General features: G+C 35.9%; 3 protein-coding genes across 3 annotated transcripts; 2 read left to right on the forward strand and 1 right to left on the reverse strand.

Annotated features, from left to right (window-relative positions):
• The first annotated feature begins 1778 nt into the window (after positions 1–1778).
• moto (minamoto) lies at positions 1779–9278 on the forward strand. The gene is made up of 7 exons (XM_062438517.1): positions 1779–1841; positions 4250–4422; positions 4632–4736; positions 5733–7257; positions 7979–8113; positions 8826–9003; positions 9088–9278. The coding sequence occupies exons 1-7, from the start codon at positions 1779–1781 to the stop codon at positions 9276–9278; spliced, it is 2370 nt and encodes a 789-aa protein (XP_062294501.1).
• A 1125-nt stretch (positions 9279–10403) lies between these two features.
• On the reverse strand, positions 10404–15127 carry ccdc43 (coiled-coil domain containing 43). Its single transcript, XM_062438914.1, has 5 exons — positions 14753–15127; positions 13016–13106; positions 12001–12136; positions 11475–11530; positions 10404–11248 (listed from the first exon to the last, which is right to left on the reverse strand). Exons 1-5 carry the CDS (start codon positions 14924–14926, stop codon positions 11061–11063), a joined length of 645 nt encoding a protein of 214 aa, XP_062294898.1. The 5' UTR covers positions 14927–15127; the 3' UTR covers positions 10404–11060.
• A 3278-nt stretch (positions 15128–18405) lies between these two features.
• On the forward strand, positions 18406–19357 carry LOC134000234 (frizzled-7-like). Its single transcript, XM_062439575.1, has one exon. It carries the CDS (start codon positions 18527–18529, stop codon positions 19100–19102), a length of 576 nt encoding a protein of 191 aa, XP_062295559.1. The 5' UTR covers positions 18406–18526; the 3' UTR covers positions 19103–19357.
• Positions 19358–19650: the final 293 nt, after the last annotated feature.

Here is a 19650-nt window from a genome sequence, read left to right on the forward strand (position 1 = left end):
GTGTTTGTGGTGATGTGCAGTGTTTAGTGTCCGCCAAACTTAGCGTCTAGTCTGGAGGCCAAAAAGCCCCATTTTGGTCTCATCAGACCAAAGAACCTTCTTCCAGTTGACCTCGGAGTTTCCCACATGCCTTTGGTGGAACTCTAGTCAAGATTTAATATGAGTTTTCTTCAACCATGGCTTTCTCTTTGACACTCTCACATAAAGCAACTGTTGTTGTATGCAGAGTCTCTCCCACCTCAGCTGCTGAAGCTTTTAACTCCTTCAGAGTATTCACAGATGTGTTGGTGGCCTCCTTCATCAGTCTCCTTCTTGCATGGTCACTCAGTTTTTGAGGATGGCCTGCTCTAAGGCAGATTTACACATGTGCCATACTCCTTCCATTTCTTAATGATGGATTTAACCGAACTCCAGGGGATGTTCAGTGACTTGGAATTGAAAATTTTCTATCCATCCCCTCACTTGTAGTTTTCATTAACCTTTTCTTGGAGTTTCTTGGAGTGTTCTTTTGTCTTGGTGGTGTAATTGTAGTAAGGAATACTGATTAAACAGTAACTGGACCTTCCAGATACAGGTGTCTTTATACTACAATCACTTGAGACACAATCACTGCACTCAGGTGATCCTCATTTCACTATTTGTGAGAATACTAGCAATAATTGGCTGGACCTCTATTGAATTAGGTCAGTCACTTTTAAGGGGGGTGAATATTTATGCAATCACCTACTTTAAATTATGTATTTTTATTAATTAACATTACTTTGTAAAAAATCTGTTTTCATTTTGACAATAAAGAGTTGTTTTTTAAAAGCACTTTTTTGTTCAGCAGCAGATTTTTGTCACTATCACGCTGAACGGACAGGTTGAGGAGGTCCCCAGGTCCATCCAGCTTTATAACTCCACACTGTAGGAGAGGGATGACTGACTTTTCTTCTTTTTTCTTTTTTGGACTGACTGACTGTACGACCTGACTTAATATGGGCTACTGAATGCCTTAATTAATGATTAATAAAGTATTTATCAATCAATCAATCAATCAATCAATCAATCAATCTATCTATCTATCTATCTATCTATCTATCTATCTATCTATCTATCTATCTATCTATCTATCTATCTATCTATCTATCTAAATTATATTGACCATGATTCAATTTAAAAAAGCAAGGGGGGAAAAAATACTTTTTTCATAGGCACCGTATATGGGGGGAGGGAGGGGCGAGGTCGGGCGTTGCTATGCAGTGGGTTCTCCTGATTGATTTTAATTGGACGAAAAAATAATATCGACAAAGCTCAGCCAATGAGCGCTCAGGGCACGTGAGCAACATCAAAGTTCTAGAAGGGGGGTGTAGGAGGGGGGCTCTTGACCACTTGAATATACTGTAAATTAAGCTCCTGAAGTTCCCCTTTATTTAACTTACACAGGTAGGTTTGCTCAGTGTTTGACACCTTTGTTTTATTCACACAAATATATAGTTTGTTCAGGCGAATTTAGCCAAAGTTTGACTGTTTTAGTATTAGCGAAAATTTAACGCTAGTCTAAATTAGCCGAGGCAAAGTCGTCAGCTTGCCTTGGTTAAGCTAACCCACTAAATGTTAACGGCTAGGTTAGCAAACTGTTGTTTTTTTCATTTAATATTTTTTCTATCTGACCCGAAATCTGTGTCAAATTAATTATGTAAGTGTATGTCAACTTTTATAATAATCAGTACTTTGTCTTTTTTTTTGTTGCCAGATAATGATATTAGAGTAAAACAATCGGTTCAAGGGAACTCAGGATGGCATTTGACGGGCATCACAGCACATTTCCAAATTCACTCTTTCCCACATACCAACGCCAGGTAAGATATCATTTTAAGCCTTTTAACTATGATATTTACATACCAGACAGCTTAGCACCTATATTAACTATACTACAGAGTAATTAATGGTGGAAAACTTCTGAAACAGTGTTCAGAATAAGAATATGTTCATTATATTTAGGGAAGGAAGAAGACTGGGCCTTTGATATAACTTTTAATCCAAATGTAATCTCAGTTCATATCAGAAACGCACCGAGGGCAATTTCTGGATAATTGTCGGTAGGCCTGAAATGAAGTCTGCTGATCATTTTCGTGTCAAATGCTAGAAAATAGTGAAAATCACATTTTCCTATTTACCACGTTCATGTCTTCAAATTGTTATCTTATTAACCCACTTTGGTGTCTTTTAATTGCTTGGTTTCTCTCACCGCCAGCCAGAACCTCCAACATATTACATTTACAATCATTTGAAACAAAAAACAAACAGCAAGTCCTTAAAAAGTGGAAGCTGAAGTCAGAGAAAGTATAACTTTAAAAATGACTTAAATAGGGGTGTGAAACCTCGCGAGACGAAAGCGCATCTGTGGAAGCCTAATAATGCAAAAAGTAAAATGAGTCACTACCAAATTAGAACACAATTTATATGTTGTTTCTACTTGTGTATATATGTGATACAGGATTTTTGCAATTTACTTTTATTTATGTTTTTTTATTAGCAATATATTATAATTTTGATAATTGGATTCTTTAATCTATATTTATATATTAGAATTTTTTTCTACTCTTTATAATTTAATTTTTAGTATTTGATTGTATCTAACTTTTGAATGTATGGTTGTTATTTCCATAAATACCAAAATTAAAATATCTATCTATATGGGGTAACCTTTTACAGTGCTGCATACTGCATATGATAATTATATATTCAGAAAGTAGAGCTAAAGTGATTCATTTCCATTTTGTGAATTTCAAATAAAAGAACAGTCAAGTATTTCCTCATTGAAGTTTTCTTAAAAATATAGTTAAAATATTGTCTCGTGTCGATCTCGTGAACCCAATATCGTGTCTCGTCTCGTCTCGTGAGCTGAGTGTATTGTCACACTGCTAGACTTAAATTAATATTTGATGAACAAAATAGTTGCACATTAATTTAATTGATTAAGTGGCTCTCATTTCACCTTTTATTTGTCTAATTCCTGTTTTTATATTCTATCTCAGCAGTGTTTTAACCCTTGCTCATATTCTGACTCATAATTAGTCTTTATACCAATTCACATTAATAAATTCCCCATCAGTCATTGATACATGTTTGGTCAATCTTATGGGAAAAAGACATTCACAATCACTATGATATGGTCCAGGAGAATATTTGAACATGTTTGAATACTGATTTTTGATTTATTATTATTATTTTTAAATATACACAGGTCAAATTCATAGATTTGCATATATGAAATACACGGTCGCCAATAAAGTTGGATTAAAATATTTTGTATCTCTTTCCATGAAATGATTGTGACAATGTGATGTATTCTTGGTAGATAAAGTGTATATATTCTCAAAATTGTATTGATCAATCTCATTATACCTGGTCAAAGGTGATTACTGATGTGTATAAATAGAAAATAAAAAGAGAAATGTATCTGAAAACAAAATTATTCCAACTTTATGGGCGACCATGTTTGCATCAGCTACACAAAAATGTTAAAAAAATGATGCATTTATTTCCATAAAAAAGAAATGTGCATATGGTGTTTGTTTTTTGTTTTTTCACAGCTCTTAAACATAAAAAAAATGGGTAAAATTTGACCCTGAACAACATGTAACAGTTACAATAAATCTATGAATAAATCTGTGAAAGTTTCTCTGTGCTCATTGAAAATCCGATTATTTTGGGGTTGGCGTATAAGTGATAATAATATCGATATCGTGATATCTTATAGATATCGTCTTCGATTTTGAATATCGTGATATTGAATATGTGTTGTCTTTTCCTGCTTTTAAAGGCTCATTACAGTAAAATAACATTTTCTGAGCTTATGTGCCTTTATCTGCTTAGTCATTATATCCACATTACTGATGATTATTTATAAAAAATGTCATTGCATAAATATTTATTGAAAGCACTGATAGTCATCTCTACTATATCGTCAAAATATCGATATTGAGGTATTTGGTAAAAAAATTTGTGATTTTTGATTCTACCCACATCGCCCAGGCCTAAGTAGGGGACATGTTTTGAAATGAAGATGTAGCCTACTTTCAAGGATTTAACTTGATAATTGAATTTTTGTTGATGGAAAAAACATATCAGACACCTATTACTATTCAAATTAGACTATTTTATATACTTTACATCCTAAAACATGTCTGGATGGGACCTTTAAGTAGTAAAGTTTTCCTTCAGATTGACTAACCTTTTCTTCTTTTTCTTCTCTCTTTTTCAGGCCAGTGTAAATCTGGGTTGTGGAAACACTGGAAACACGGCATTACCCTTAGTTCGCATCCCCAGTGTCTCACTCCAGGAACAAGACACGATGTCCTACGTGCCGTGGTCTCACAATGCTCATGATGATCCCTATGAACTTATCAATTGTGCCCAGAGCAACATCAAGAGCAGGTATTCAGTTTTAACTGTGCTCAGGACAAGTGTGTAATTATTCCCCTGTGTACTATCCGAAATGTAGTTAAGTGGGTCATCACTTTGCTAGTCTACCCAATCAAAATAGGTAGTTAAATGTACTTGTGTAAGTCTTAATGAGGAATGAAAATTGTCAGCCATACTGTTAAATGAATTTTTAAAAAAATGTTTTTTCTTTGGTCATAAAGGAAACCCCCCGGCAGTACTGACTGTGACGGTGAGACGGATCTACAAGGCTTAGTGTCAAGTATTTTGGATGAAGCAGAATCACAGGACAGCTACTACAGTGAAGGGTACGTCAGATTTGAAGATTTACACAGTGTAGGGTGGAGTATACCGTAAAAAACGGTGTATAAGACGCACTTTTAACGCAATATTTTTTCATTTAAAAGTGAGGTGCATTTAGTACGACGGTGTGTCCTATTCACCAGTAAAATACAGAGAGGTTGGATCTGGATATGATTAGAGGTATGTAAAAGGCGGTCCACACCAAGAACGATAACTATAACTATAATTTTAAATATAATGATATGAGCGTCCACACTTATGAACTATAACGTCCTGTAAACAGTGGTGTCAAGCACGCGCCATGCACTCCAGCTGTTTCGGCAGCTAATGAAAATAGATAGACTATTGATGACCCGTTAATGCTGTATGTTGTACAGAGAAATTATTGTGTGTTGATCAGAAGTATTTCGGGACAGTAGTTGCTGTGATGTTTCAGTATTTAAGGACCAAACTGATGTTGAAGTAGTCTATTTGTGCACAGCCACAGCTCTGATGAAGAGTTTTTGGGACTCGAGTAAGCACACAGGTACACACTGTATTAAATATGTAAAGTTACTGTGTTCTTTTAAAAGGTTTAATTGAAACTCATATTCTAACTCGAACCCAGTCAGAGTTAATATACCGGTCCAGTTCAGTTAAGCAAATCATTACCGGACCATTAACCATTAACCCGACACACTGTTTCAGGTGTAATTTGTGCGTTTTGATTGTGTTTCAAATCAAAGTAAATTGAGAAAGTTTTGGAGTATAAACATATGTGTTTATAAATGAATCGCTACTGGTGCATTCAAATAAACCAGTCTTTAATAGAAAAGTGTTTTTCCCAGCATGACCCCCAAAATAGACTGTGACTTATACACCGGTGGGACTTATACACTGTTTTTTAAGGTATATGATTCATGATAGTGATATTTATACCTCTATCTTAAAATAAGAAAAAAAAGATTTTATATCAGTTTAAAAACACCCATACTAAAAGACTTTTTCATCTGTTCTTCTAGGAACCCACCTACCAGCAACCCGGTCTGGTCTCCGAAGACACAAGAACTGCTGCAGTACTTTCAGTCAGAGGCTAAAACACAACAGAGCTCTAATTTTCTTCCAAACTATGTTTCCTGTGAAGCTTTCAGTAAAGCGCAGGGACAGTCAGTGGACAAAGTTGTTGAAGAGTTTTGTCAGCTGTCCAATGGTCTTACCACCAATCAGCAATGGCTTTTTAACTTGCCTAATGGAGACAAGGACGGCTTCAACATTCATCCCCAGAAACTGCCACCAGGTCTACCAATTCCCAACATGGGGAACACCTACCAGTCACACATGCAGCAAAGCAAATACGACATGTCAGCTGATGCAGAGAGAGGCAGAGGGAATAGTCAGCCTGTGAATAACTTCCCTGATTTCAGTAATGTCTTCAGACCTCAAAGTGAAATGAACAGCCCCTGCTTTGATCCTTACTATGAAGACCACTACAACCAGAGCAGCAGTGCAAAGCCCATTAATAATGAGCAGCAACATGTGCCACAAGACATTAATCAGCTGGTCAGCAGTTTTCAGTCGTTCATGGCCGGTGAGCATGACAGCTTATATCGTGATTTTCCAAACATACACAGGCAGACGGCGGGCATGTACCATGAAGACGGCATGATGGCTGAACAACGGAAAATGACCGGCCCTGCCATGACAACACAAAACACTCATGCAATGCAGACCCAGAAACAGCTGGTGGGAGAATTTGGGACGGTGCAGAGGGAAAGAAACGGAGAAGGGAGGAAACAAACATATAAGCATGATGATTTTCAAGATCTAACTGGGTTCAGCCCTCAACACACTGAATATTTCCATCAACCGAAGCCACTTTCTGCATCTTTAAACCTGCCGAACCAATACCAGAGCAAGATGGCTTTGCACAGAGAGAATACTTCACTTCCCATTAACATGAGCATGAACCAGTACTCACATCATCACATGCAGCAGAGCCAGATACAGAACAAAGTCAGGCCGCAGATTCAGAAGGAAAAGAAAAGGATGCACATGTCTGGCTTTGTGGGAGAAAGCTTCTCCACAAGACCTCTAACTAACACTTACATTAGAGAGGCAGATAAGAAACCAACCCACTCACCAAACACATACTTTGATCTCCTGGGTAGCATGCAGGCTCAGAGGTTTGATGCAGAAAACAGCATGATGCGTTCAGGGACTACACAGCAGTTCATGCCTCTTGTGTACCCTGTAAATGACCCCAGAAGGTTTTCCAGATTGCCCATCAACTCCTCGAACTTCAACCCTAGAGCCACTTTACCCTATGGAAATGGTCCTCCTGGCATGGATCTGGGTGACATGTCTGCCAACGAGTCCGCAGCGTTCAGCTCCTATCTGAGTGACGCAGTGACCCGCAGAGGAGAGAGCACTTATCACGGCATGGCCACAGCGGTGATGAATCAAGGAGGAGGACCTGTGATCCAGCTTTACTTCTACCTGGACGAGTGTTACGAGCAGTGGAGGAGTTTGGAGAGGGAGAGAAAGAGGGTATGCTCCCAACATCTGGGTGAATTTCAAGAGTATCAGCTGCAATATGGTTTCATTTATTTCCAATCCACCTTGGGAACAGTTTGTGACCAGATATTGGCAAATTGGGACAGTTTCTCATGCACCTGCAGGAGTTTACTAATATTTATTTATTCTATCTCAGGAGTTTAATTATCTTGTATTGGGTTTTTTTTAATTAGCCTGAATTTAAAAAAAAAACATATGGGTCAGTGTCAAGTAAGGGTTGGCAAGATGAACAGTTCAAAAATATCTTTAAAATAGTTTAAAAGCAGTATCAGGTTTGTTAGAATGTACATTTTGTGTTTTTGTTGGTTTAATGTCATTTGAAATAACATTTGCACCATTTTTTTTAAACCAAAAGTAAGTAGTAAAAGTAAGAATGATAATATGTTATCCACTTAGTGTATTTAAGTGTACTTACACAAATAATTACTTCTTTTTAAAACATCAAATGAAAAGAAAACAAATTGGAATATTTCTACATTTAAATTTTATTTTAAATGTGTTTTGTCAATATTGAGCAGGACATGTCCTAACAACAACCATTTTTTCTAAATACGTTACAAATGATGTAAAATGTGTTACAAACCATAGTGTTGTTTTAGTTCACATTTATTTCCCTGTATATAATCAGATTTTTAATTTATTTTTTAATTTTTACACCAATTGTTTCATTTTCTTATTTATATTTCTCCTTTAGACTGAAGTCATCCTTAACAAGATATTTATTGGGAAGCGGACTACAGCAGTGAGCACCTCCAACCTACTCAAACCTCCACCAAACCCCACCAGAGTAGACCACATCATCGTGAACCAGACGAGGGAACAAACGAGGGTGAGACTCCTCCATCTGCTTGACTCCACACTGCCATTTTCAGGGGAATTATGTCACAGCAGCATTATCTTCTAAGGGCAATATTTTCGGTTTTATTTAGCATAGGATATCCTTCAGATATTTGTTTAATTAACTTCTGCTGTTATGTTTGTGTGGTGGCTTATTAACAAGCATTGTGTCTTTAGAGTAAGAAACTCCAGAGCTCAAATCTCAGCCGTGGTCATTTTCTCAATGGGGTTTTCTGCACCTGTTCTTTCCACCTTCCAGAAATAACTCTAATTAGCATGCAACCTATCACGAACGACATTTGTATTTGTGTGTTGTTTTTTTCTACAGATATTTTTTTATTATTTTAAACATGACAATGTAGATCACCTTTATTTGGAATAGAATAGACTTTAGGTCATTGCACAAGAAGTACAATAAAATTGGCTGTGCTGTGCCTGAATATAAAAAATAAAATAAAAAAATATCCAGTAATAAATACACCTAAACTCCCAAATCAATAAATATATATATATAAAAAACATTTAAAATCTGCTTGAAAGCAGTATTGCACAAGTTGTCCCATTATTACCGAACTTTATTAAACAAATACCACATATTGCTTCTGTTTTACTGCAGTTAATGTACATACAGTAGAATATCACAATAAGATACTTTGTCTAAGATCGAGGGGAAATATAAAGGTTGATTGTTTTGTGTGTTTCAGGTGGCAAACCTTCTGGATAAAATGGAGTGTCTTCGTAACATCCCCCTCCACATCAACACTCACACCGCACTGAGCAGGCACCACATGGCCATTTGCATCACCCAGGCCAGACGCAAGGAGGAGCTCGCCAACATGTCCAAACATCAGCGGCAGAGAGCTCAGCTGACAGAGGACAGAGGTATAACTCATATTTTAATATTTGACACACTGTATGTTCCTCTCTTTGATACACTGTCAGTCCTGACTCACTCCTGTTTTATAGACACCCTGATGCTGGTCATGGCGCTGAAGGACCTCGCTGCTACCACGAGGAAGCTCCGCACAGCCCTGTGGTGCGCGCTTCAGATGACCATGCCAAAACCTGTCAAGATGCCGGACCACCATGTTAACAGGGAAGCCCCATGCAAAGAGAAGTGCCCCTCTCCGTTTGAGGGGTACTCTTTTAAGTTATAATTTAGCAGGCAACCGGCACAAGTTAAAGGTATTGACATTGTCATTTATAACATAAATCTTACAGCATTACCTACCTACAAGTCTAACAAAAGACATTTTACTCACATCACAGTGATCACTGCAGAATATGAGATGAGAAGTTTTAGTCTTGATGACAGTTGCACCTTTTGTACCAGTAGCCAGGTGGCTAACTTTGTTGTGTAGGTGTTGCATGAAATGTAATTTAACCTGTCACATCTTAATTAACTTAATTTCATTTAATTAGTGTCAGTTCTAAAATCAATGTGAATCTTGCTCCATCACCGTTGTATTTAAAGGCACTATTTATGTGGAAGATTTCAGTGAATTATTCATTGTTTTACGTATTTATTGGATTGTTCTGGGTATTCGTCAACAACTGAATCATAAAGGCAGTAGTTTAAAAAATGAACATGCTAAATCTTTATTTTCTGAAGTAATATTTGCAACCTTTGTTTCTCTTACTTAACCTTAACGTGGTGTAATCAGAAAATGATTTTATTTATCTACAATTTGGTTAAGTTTGCCCAAAAGGGTAAAACAAACTTCGGATAAAAAAAAAAAGTTCAGTATTTTAAATTTAAATGTAGTAATCACATTTCCGTTAGAAACATGCAGTAGTATTCAAAAAAACATCATTCCTATCAGTGAAATTTAACAATAGCTATGACTTATTCTTTATCAATAGTTTAAAATAAATATGTTAAATTATAAAATGTTGGAGTTTTTTTTATGTTCTTATTCATTTCTGAAGCTTTGGGTTTCCCGTTGTTAACACAATAAATCATTCAATTTTTTATTCATATGTAATTTGGTAAAAAGGTTTTAACTATACAAAAAAAAATGAATTTCAGCTTCAGCAATGTCAATTTAATAATCACACTTTCCTTCATTTTATTTTCAGATAACACTACTAATAAAATATTATTCCTATCAGTGAAAGCTTTTACAAACCTAAGTTAAACTATCTGTAGCATACTTTGTGAAATACGAGTTGCGTTATTTGATTGTATAATTTTAAAGTTCATGTTGTTGTTTTTTTTCTCTTTTCATTACTTGTTCTGTAAAACTGTGAAGTGACATTTTGAAAAATAAAGCAACCCAAACTGCTTCAAAATGTTCTTTTTAATTTAAAAAGATGTTTTAAACCCCATTATAAACATTCAAATCATAGTATGTGATAAATTTGAGGTATAATTTAGCAACTCATTCCTTTCTTCTTATCCTCGGAGGAAAAATGCATAGACGGTAAAACTGAAACTATAAGCATCAAAATGAAAGCAAAAAAACGTTGACATGAAACACCTGTCTTCACTTTAAAGTTGTGCAGAAATGAAAAGTCAAGATATTGACACAGCACAAATCAGATTAACATATCATTTCTCTTTTTTTTTTTAACTGACTCATTCATGTTTCAGGATTTACTCAGCTGAACCAACGATAAATTGGCAGATATGTATAAAGATCCATTTTCATTGACGTACTGTAAGACTGACTGTCACAAGTATTCATCATATAACGATTTGCAGCTTTATTCTTAGACATCTTATAATAATATCACTTTATATCCTTTTTTCTTGACACGTATTGAGAGTTGCAAGAAGTGAATAACAAGGAGGGTCTGATGACGTCATGTTCACATGCCGAAGGTGCAAATGAGGTTTAGATAAAAAGAGGCAATGAGTGTTGTTTTTCTTTTTCTTTCTCTGTTGTTTAACAAATCCTTTTTTGAATACACAAAAAGTCCTTTCTCTTGGGTTTTTTTTATCTCCTGCGTTCACCTTTCTGTGTACGCTTCTTCTCCTTCTCCTTTCTGTCTTGTTTGGCGAGTTTGTCCTTTTCCCGCTGCATCTTGTCCGTCTCTTTCTTCTTCTGAGAGTCTTCGCGAGCCTGGTCCCGCTGTTGCTTCTGTCTGTTCAGGACCTCGGTCACGTTGGTGTTTTTGAACAGGGCTGAATCTCTCGGTAAAGGAGAACCGGATAAAAAAGCAAAACGTACTCATTTATCATAGAGTATACATTTACACTAAAGAGATGTAATTGAGCGGGACAGATGGTGTAGTTGGGGTTATGCAATTCTTGCATTAGCCATTCATATTTCAATAAGTAACACTGAATGTGTTTTCATGGCATTTAAAAAAAACGGCTTCTTTTCATGAAGCAGCTTTACAAAGGATACATTTATCAGTTGCAGGCAAGTTATTTCCACACAGTGTCTCCTCTTCTTCACCTTCAGTGCTTTTGTCAAGGAAAGAACTGACAACCTATACACATTTCTTTAAGGTGGACATAAAATGCATCCTGTTTTGTTTTTGTTTTTTAAATCTTGTGTAGCTTATAGACATGTTTATATATGCAAATGTACAAAATTCAAAAAACACCATTTAAACATGTTGACATTTTCTTCCTATTCTATAAAAATGTTCTCATGGATCATAAAATACTGATTGTGAATGTCTTTTTTCCCCATAAATAAATAGAATACACTGTGTTGACTCTCTGACAGCTTTGTTAAAGATTAATCAAACATGTATTTGTATAATTTAAGGAATGTGAATTGGTATAGAGACGAATTATAAATATTAACTTTCTTCTTCTTATAAATATGACCATGGATGTTCTGATCAAAGAAATGGTAACTCCAGCTGACACATAAGCTATTCTAACAAGTGTGCAGCTTTTAAAGTTTGCAAAATTAAGGATATTCCTCATCGTCTGTGACGTTGGCGTACTGAGCGAGCAGGGCTTCTTTCCTTTTCTTTGACTCCTCAGACACTTCTTTCTGCTTCACCACGATTTGAGCCTGTTTTTCTATCATGCTGGCGATGGCCTGGACCTCAACTATAGAAAAGAAATTGCAGAATTTTAGTATCACATAGCACACAGCCAAACTGTAAATAACCCCTGATAGCATCCTTTGCTTGTAATAAAAAAAACCTTGCTTTTTAGCTGCCATCATTACAAAAGGTATATTAAAAGAGGGACCAACCAGTGCACCGGCTGAGCTTGGGGTTCCAGACAATATACACATCCTCACAAACAATAAATCTCTTTGCAGTAACAACGCTGACAGAAGTGGAAATTACCTTCTGGAATAAACTTTTCTTAATACTGCAAAAACCCTTTCCAGTGTCAAAAATGGTTATGGTTGCATTAAAAATGACGGCGCTTTATGTACATATTTAGATGCTCCACAAGATTTGACGAGATGCTGGCCAACCTTGGTAATTCAGACATACACTGTGTTGTGACTAAGCCTTTCACTTTAGCTGCTAATGGCTGTAATTATTTAGACAAGTACTCACAACATGAATGATAGGTATTATTAGTCTTTTCCATTATATAATAATGCATTTATTTTATGTTACACATTGTACCTTTCATAAACTTTGAATATAAACTAAACAATAAAATAAATAACAAGAATAGCCCAACATATACAAGTACAATCATGGCTCCTTACATCAGCAACACCTGAGGTAACTGGCATGAATTTAAATACCCTCTCCCCAGCCGGGCCTTTACTATGTACCCCCTAGTGTTCGGGAGGAATATTACATTTTACTAAAATCAAATACATGGCTCCTACACACTGTTTAAAGCTTTGTCAGATTGCTTATCAAGAATTTGAATGAAGAATCATCACTAACAACATCTCTTGAGAAAGAAAATGGATTGAGAATGTGGATGTATAAATGTTTAAAATAATAATAATAATACCGTCATCGGCGACACGTTTGGCTGATTGGCTGCAGTGGTCCGTCCACTGCTTGATGATCTGTTTGCAGACGTCTTCCACATTGTCCTCATCCTGCACACAAAGGACAAGTAACAGCTTGCATTATACAGTACGTGCATCAACACATCCTGTTAGTTAGAGACAAGTCCCTACAGCACACTAGCACAATGCACAAAGGGGACATTAACACAGCAAATAATTGTATACTACTAAATTATGTGAGCATTACTGTTATTCTAGACTAACAACTGATAGGCTCACAATGGCAGCTTATTATAAATGAGGGCTAGAGTCAATACTTTAGGCTGCAATTAGCGATTATTTTCATTCAGATTAATCTGTCGTCTATTTTCTTGATTAAACAATAATTGTTTGGTCTAGAAAATGGTGAAACATCTGAAACGATCTGTTCCCCAAAGCCCAAGATGACGTAACTTGACGTGATGTAACTTATTAGATTTGATTACTTTTCTAGCAAATGTTTTCAGCTGTTAGGGTAAGTGTGTTCCCATTAAGCACCAAAATCTAAGTTCAGGTGTTTTTCATGGATACTGACATGATTTATAAGGGAGATCATTTCTTATAAAATAAGATTTCTCATTTAAAAATGTATACATTAGTTCATGTAGATTTTGGAATATAAAATAAATATATTTTATGAAAAAAGGTCAAAGTTCTGGCATGGGCTTAATTGGTTCTGTGACACCATTTAAGCCCATGTGATCTCCAAATAAGCCCACGTCATGATTTATTTAGAAAGTATAAAATAATATTGATTTCAATAATTAAAAACAAGTACATATGTATTCAGTAACATGTTAAATATTTAAAAATGAGGAAAAAACCCTCCTCCTGAGCAAAATCTTAAAAGGTCTGACTTCAGATGTAACCCCCTTTGTAATCATCAACATTTTCATAAGTAACTTAAATGTATTTTGTAATAAAATTAGCCTACGTAAAGCCGTTACATGTAAGTATTTACTCCCCAACATTGGTGACATCTGTCCATCCCATATATCCACCCCATCTTCACTCACCTGCCCTCCCACCTCTCCCTTTCCCCAATACCACCTCTGATGTCTCTCAGTCCCATACTTAGTTATGATATCGTCATATTACAGATCATTACAGACACTAACATAACACAAAATGTTATACAAAGAATGAATGCAATAAATCAACCAGAACAACCAGACAGTATTACTACTTTGATAACCACACCCCTACTCTCAGAAAAGCTTCTTCTTGATCACTTCCAGCCAAATGGACCATCTCTCTGTATAAATGTGTATTCTGTGAAAAGTTATTCTAACTAACTCTAATTACTGATTGCCACGTGGCATGTTCCTTCTTGAGCCATTTCAGTGTTATTGCGTTTTCATAAAAATGAGTGAATATTCTTTTTATTCAATCCCCACTCTTTCCGGGAAACTCCATTAAAGCCCCACTCTCAATACAACTATCGCGGTGTGCCGGTGTTCATCTATTTCCAGCATTAATCTCTAGCTTTATGCATTTAGGGGGTCTTTCCTGAGCCGAATTTACCTAAACACTGTAAGCAACTGTGTTTGGTACTGAATCACATGTTTAAATACAATCACTGCCGATTAAGACCATATTTATCTCTAAAATCGCAGGTTTTCTGAGTGAGGTTTGGTGTGACGAATCGCATTACTGCCTCGGTGGCTACGCGGGGACATGCCACTTCACATATTCACCAGAAATGCGGATAAAATCCCTTGAAGCGCATCTTCTTTCTCTTCGTCACTCTCCTCTTCTTGTAAGACCCCTAAAATATAGGCTCCATACACCTCACGGTCCACTTCAAGCGAGTCCAGCCGATCATTAAGCCAGCTCCCAAACTCGCCGGCGTCCGTCACGGGGGCAGCCATCTTGGCTCTTTGAGGTCTTTCTGTGGCGCGCACGGCTGTCCTTAGTCACTGCCTGTAAGAAAAAGCTGCAAGTTTTAACACGCTCCAAATATGGATGTATAAAAGGATCTTATAATAGATCCATGGCTCCGAGCCGCTGGAAAAGCCTTCAAGAGGATCTGAGAGGAACTGCAAATCTTGATATTTAAAAATCAACAAAAACAAACATCTTTTCAGCCTGGCTTTTATGTTTTAAATATTATATACCTCTATATTCAGCTATTATTATTATTATTATTATTATTATTATTATTATTATTATTATTATTATTATTATTATTATTATTATTATTATCATCATGTGATTGCTAGTGTGGAAGCTAGCCTATCTAACAGATAGATATATATATATTTATTGTCATTGAAGTCATTGCAAGTATACAATGAAACTCTGTTTGAGCAGTCCAATTGCAGCATAGAAATATAAAATATATACACATAACACATAGTGCACACACGCACAAGCCCAAACACATCTCACCCATACTTATGACCACATACACATTCATACCCATACCCATAAAAACTTTAAAATATGTGTTGAATACTCTAAAATATGAATACATGTATAAATAAGGGGCATATTTTCAGTCTTAATTTTGTGCAGTGATCACACACGCTTACAGCTAGAAATACAATTCTAACATGTTGAAAATGTTTCAACTGTGTAAGTCATTTTTATTTTTATAGCATATTCCTGTGATTTTATATGTTTGTTTTTTGTTTTTTTTTTAAACTTCAGCCAATAGAAACCTTTGTAACTTTGAAACTCAACTGCTCTGACATACTTTGATCCAAAGACACCTTCAGAAGCCTCCTCTTTCCTTTAAAATGTAATTATGTTTCCAATAGGACAAATAGTTTTTGAGATTGATACCTTAATTGATAGGGAGCTGCTTGGCATTAATTGACTGCAATACAAACTGCAGGTGGCCTCTCCTGTTTCTTAAACTTAGAAGACCCTCCTTCAAACACTTCAGATATGCATCCACAACTGGATTGTGCTTAGCACTGGGAATGTTTAATGCATATGTTCAATAAAGACATGAAATATTATAACTGTTTGTGTGATATTAGGTTAAACACATTGTGTTTGTCTATACTTGTGACTAAGATGTACATCGGATCACATTTTATGACCAATTAATGCAGAAAACTAGGTAATTCCAAAGGGTTCACATACTTTTTCGTGCCACTGTGTGTGTGTGTGTGTGTGTGTGTGTGTGTGTGTGTGTGTGTGTGTGTGTGTGTGTGTGTGTGTGTGTGTGTGTGTGTGTGTGTGTGTGTATACATATCTTTACTTCATTGACTTTTTTGTGGAATTGTTAGCCTATAAATGCAATATTTGTAGTGGTCTGTATATTTTTCGATATAAATCGAGTTACTTAATGTCTGTTGTGAAACTGGGTGATAGAGTGATGGATTTTGATGTGGAATGACATGAAATGGACACTAGGTGGGGAAGTACACCCTCTCCACCTCCTCCTCCTCCTCTTCCCCTCATGGACAAATGGGGAAACTTGAAAGTCTTGTTGGAATACATTCCAGTTAAATTTTAAACCAATGTTTATTTAGCGAGTTACTTAATGTGTATTGTAAAACTGGGTGATAGGGTGATGAACTTGACATGGGCAGTACACCCTCGCTGTATTTTCCGGGGTCAATTTTGACCCGGTCTAAGAATCACCTCATAAAAGGTGTCTATACCAAATTTTGAACCACAGATCTATCTATAGAGCATCAATAGTCGATCTGACTGTGACTTTTAGGTTTTACATTACTCATTTTTGGAGAAAAAAACACTAAACCTACCTGCTTTATAAGTACTGTATCTTAAACAAAGCTAAAAAAAAAAAAAAAAAACCCACTTCAAAATATACCCTACTAATCATCTTATTGGTAAATTCACAAACATTATGTTTTGGACTGATGTGGAGTCTCCCCTTTCTGAAGCTGTCAACTCTGCATACTCTTTTAACCTCAAATATATACGTTGGTAATATGATAACTCAGAAGATAGTGCTGTTGATAGAATATCTGATTAATTTTGTCATTCTTTATGCATTTTTTTATATTCATAAACAGAAATGCACTAAATCATTAACTAAAATTGCATCTTTCCTCCTAGAATTGAACTCTCTATTAAAATCACTCAGGTAACTAAACAATAAAAAAAAGCAATCAATTACTGAACCAATATGAAACTCTTTTCCCTTTCCTCTTCTTCTTTTTTTATTATTATGTAATGTATTGTGTCGTATTCTTCATTTCCTCTTATACAGTACCCTTCACGTTTACAAGGTCTTTGGTACCAAAACATAGCATTCCTTTAAATGATTGTATTATTAATGTCTCTTTGTCAAAAAAAATAAGAAAAAGAAGCCAATTAATAACAGACGGACTGAAAATCCACATAACAAAACTGATTATCCTTGTAAGACCCTGGTCAATATCACTAAAACATTAAGTAATTACACATTAGTTTCTAGTACAACTTTACTTGTTTTTACACAACATCCAAGAAGAATTAAGCTAATTACAAACATTTGTAATTACCATTTGAAAAACAGAATGATGGACTAATTAAGGTCCATATTTAAGAATCCAACTGCAAGTAAAGTCAGTATACCCTTCATTGTTAATGTTTTTGTATGCCTACCTTTATTTTTGAGAGAAAGATAGATCTGTATTTTGCATATAGTTTTTTTTTTTTTTTTTTTACTTTATTGACTTTCTGTGGCATTGTTATCAATGCATTAATATACCATTATTTTGTATATTTTTTTCTTCAATTAAAATTCTGTGTAGCTTTTGTCAGTTCAGTTTATTTGAGGTAGATTCATTTCAAATCAAATACATTCTTGTTACATTTTAAACCAAGGTTTACTTATCGAGTTACTTAATGTGTGTATTGTAAAACTGGGTGATAGTGATGAACTTTCATGTAGAATTTAGACATTGTTAGAAAACAGCTAGTTCCCAAGCGAAATCACCTTCAACATAAAGGCAGACACAAAGTGTTGGTAGACTACAGACTTTAATCCCATTATTTAAGTCACTGCTGTCCACTTCATGATTATGATCATGATACTGTATTAAATTTGTTCTACAATGGATCATATTCGACATATTTTGCCCATATGTGTATTGAAGTCAATGAATGAATGCAATCAAATAATTGATGCAATAACTTAGATAGATAGATAGATAGATAGATAGATAGATAGATAGATAGATAGATAGATAGATAGATAGATAGATAGATAGATAGATAGATAGATAGATAGATAGATAGATAGATAGATAGATAGATAGACAGACAGACAATTTGACAATTAGGGGGTTTTCTTTTCTTTTAGAAGTTTAGACCGGAAGTTTCGTTATTATTGTCGCTGCCTTGACAATGTAAACAAGTCTTTTACAGTAAAGAAAAAAAAAAGTCATCCATCAGCGTTCAAAGCGGAGACTAAGCACGACGAGGACGAGCTCAGGTCTTTGATAAGCACTAAACTGGTTTATAGCAGACCTATCCGGCTAAAGTTGTTGTCTTAAACTTGGAAGATGATTTTTTGCAAGACCTGGTTTCTTGCACTCCTGCTGCCTTTGTTATCAGCTCAGTATCAAGTCAACGGAGTAGCCATCCCGGAGCATGGATATTGTCAACCGACTTCAATACCTCTGTGCACGGATATACCCTACAACCATACCATCATGCCCAATTTAATGGGTCATACTAATCAGGAGGACGCAGGACTCGAGGTGCACCAGTTTGACCCCCTGGTTAAGGCAAAGTGCTCGCCGGAGCTGAAATTATTCCTGTGTTTCGTGTATGCGCCTGTATGTACAATTTTGGACACGGCCATCCCTCCCTGCAGGTTCATCTGTGAGAGAGCCAAACAGGGCTGTGAGGCACTCATGAACAAGATTGGCTTCCAGTGGCCGGACCGACTGCACTGCGAGAACTTCCCTGTGTTGGGAGATGGACAAATCTGCGTGGGAGATAAGGAGTCCTCTGCCACCACCACCACCACCACCACCGTCCCACCAAGCACCTATCCCGGGAACACTGGAATCCTCCACGGCCTCCACAACATATTAACTGAAATTCATTCATTCATTCAATCATTCATTCATTAATTGAAAAGAAGAAGAAGAAGTACATTTTTACAAACCTCATGCATTTTTGATCTTATCTTATCTTATTTTGTCTTGTTATCATCTTATCTTGTCTTAATTTAATTAATCTGGACGTCAATTAAGTTAAACTTCATATGAGTACATGATATATAATACATTATATTATTATCATTATTATATTTGCTTTACTTTCTGTATTTCGCATATCATTTTTCTGTGGAATTGTTTTAAATGCATTATTTGTTGTATTCTGTATATTTTGTCTTCAGTTTCTTTTTTTTTATAGGAAGATTCAGTTCAAATCAAATACATCCCAATTAAAATTTAAACCAAGGTTTATCGAGTTAACTACAAGTGTGAAACTGGGTGATAGAGTGATAAACTTTGATGTGGAATGACATGAGATGGACACTAGGTGGGGAGGTAACCCTGTCCTCCTCTTCCACTCATGGACAAATGGGAAACTAAAAAGTCTGGTTGGGCCATGCAATCCAGCTGTGGCGTCAAGTTAGACATCATCTTCAACATAAAGACACAAAGTGTTGGGA

This window comes from Scomber scombrus, chromosome 18, assembly GCF_963691925.1.
Source record: "Scomber scombrus chromosome 18, fScoSco1.1, whole genome shotgun sequence".
Lineage (NCBI taxonomy): Eukaryota > Metazoa > Chordata > Actinopteri > Scombriformes > Scombridae > Scomber > Scomber scombrus.

What these genes read in the sequence shown, in the direction of transcription:
- moto (XM_062438517.1), top strand. Translation starts at nt 1,779, where the DNA reads ATGGCATTTGACGGGCATCACAGCACATTTCCAAATTCACTCTTTCCC. An exon ending in TTCCCACATACCAACGCCAG is followed by an intron (nt 1,842 to 4,249) that starts GTAAGATATCAT and finishes TCTCTTTTTCAG; the next exon opens with GCCAGTGTAAATCTGGGTTG. An exon ending in CAGAGCAACATCAAGAGCAG is followed by an intron (nt 4,423 to 4,631) that starts GTATTCAGTTTT and finishes TTGGTCATAAAG; the next exon opens with GAAACCCCCCGGCAGTACTG.
- ccdc43 (XM_062438914.1), bottom strand. Translation starts at nt 14,926, where the DNA reads ATGGCTGCCCCCGTGACGGACGCCGGCGAGTTTGGGAGCTGGCTTAAT. An exon ending in CAAACGTGTCGCCGATGACG is followed by an intron (nt 12,137 to 13,015) that starts GTATTATTATTA and finishes TCTTTTCTATAG; the next exon opens with TTGAGGTCCAGGCCATCGCC. An exon ending in AACGTCACAGACGATGAGGA is followed by an intron (nt 11,531 to 12,000) that starts ATATCCTTAATT and finishes TGACAAAAGCAC; the next exon opens with TGAAGGTGAAGAAGAGGAGA.
- LOC134000234 (XM_062439575.1), top strand. Translation starts at nt 18,527, where the DNA reads ATGATTTTTTGCAAGACCTGGTTTCTTGCACTCCTGCTGCCTTTGTTA.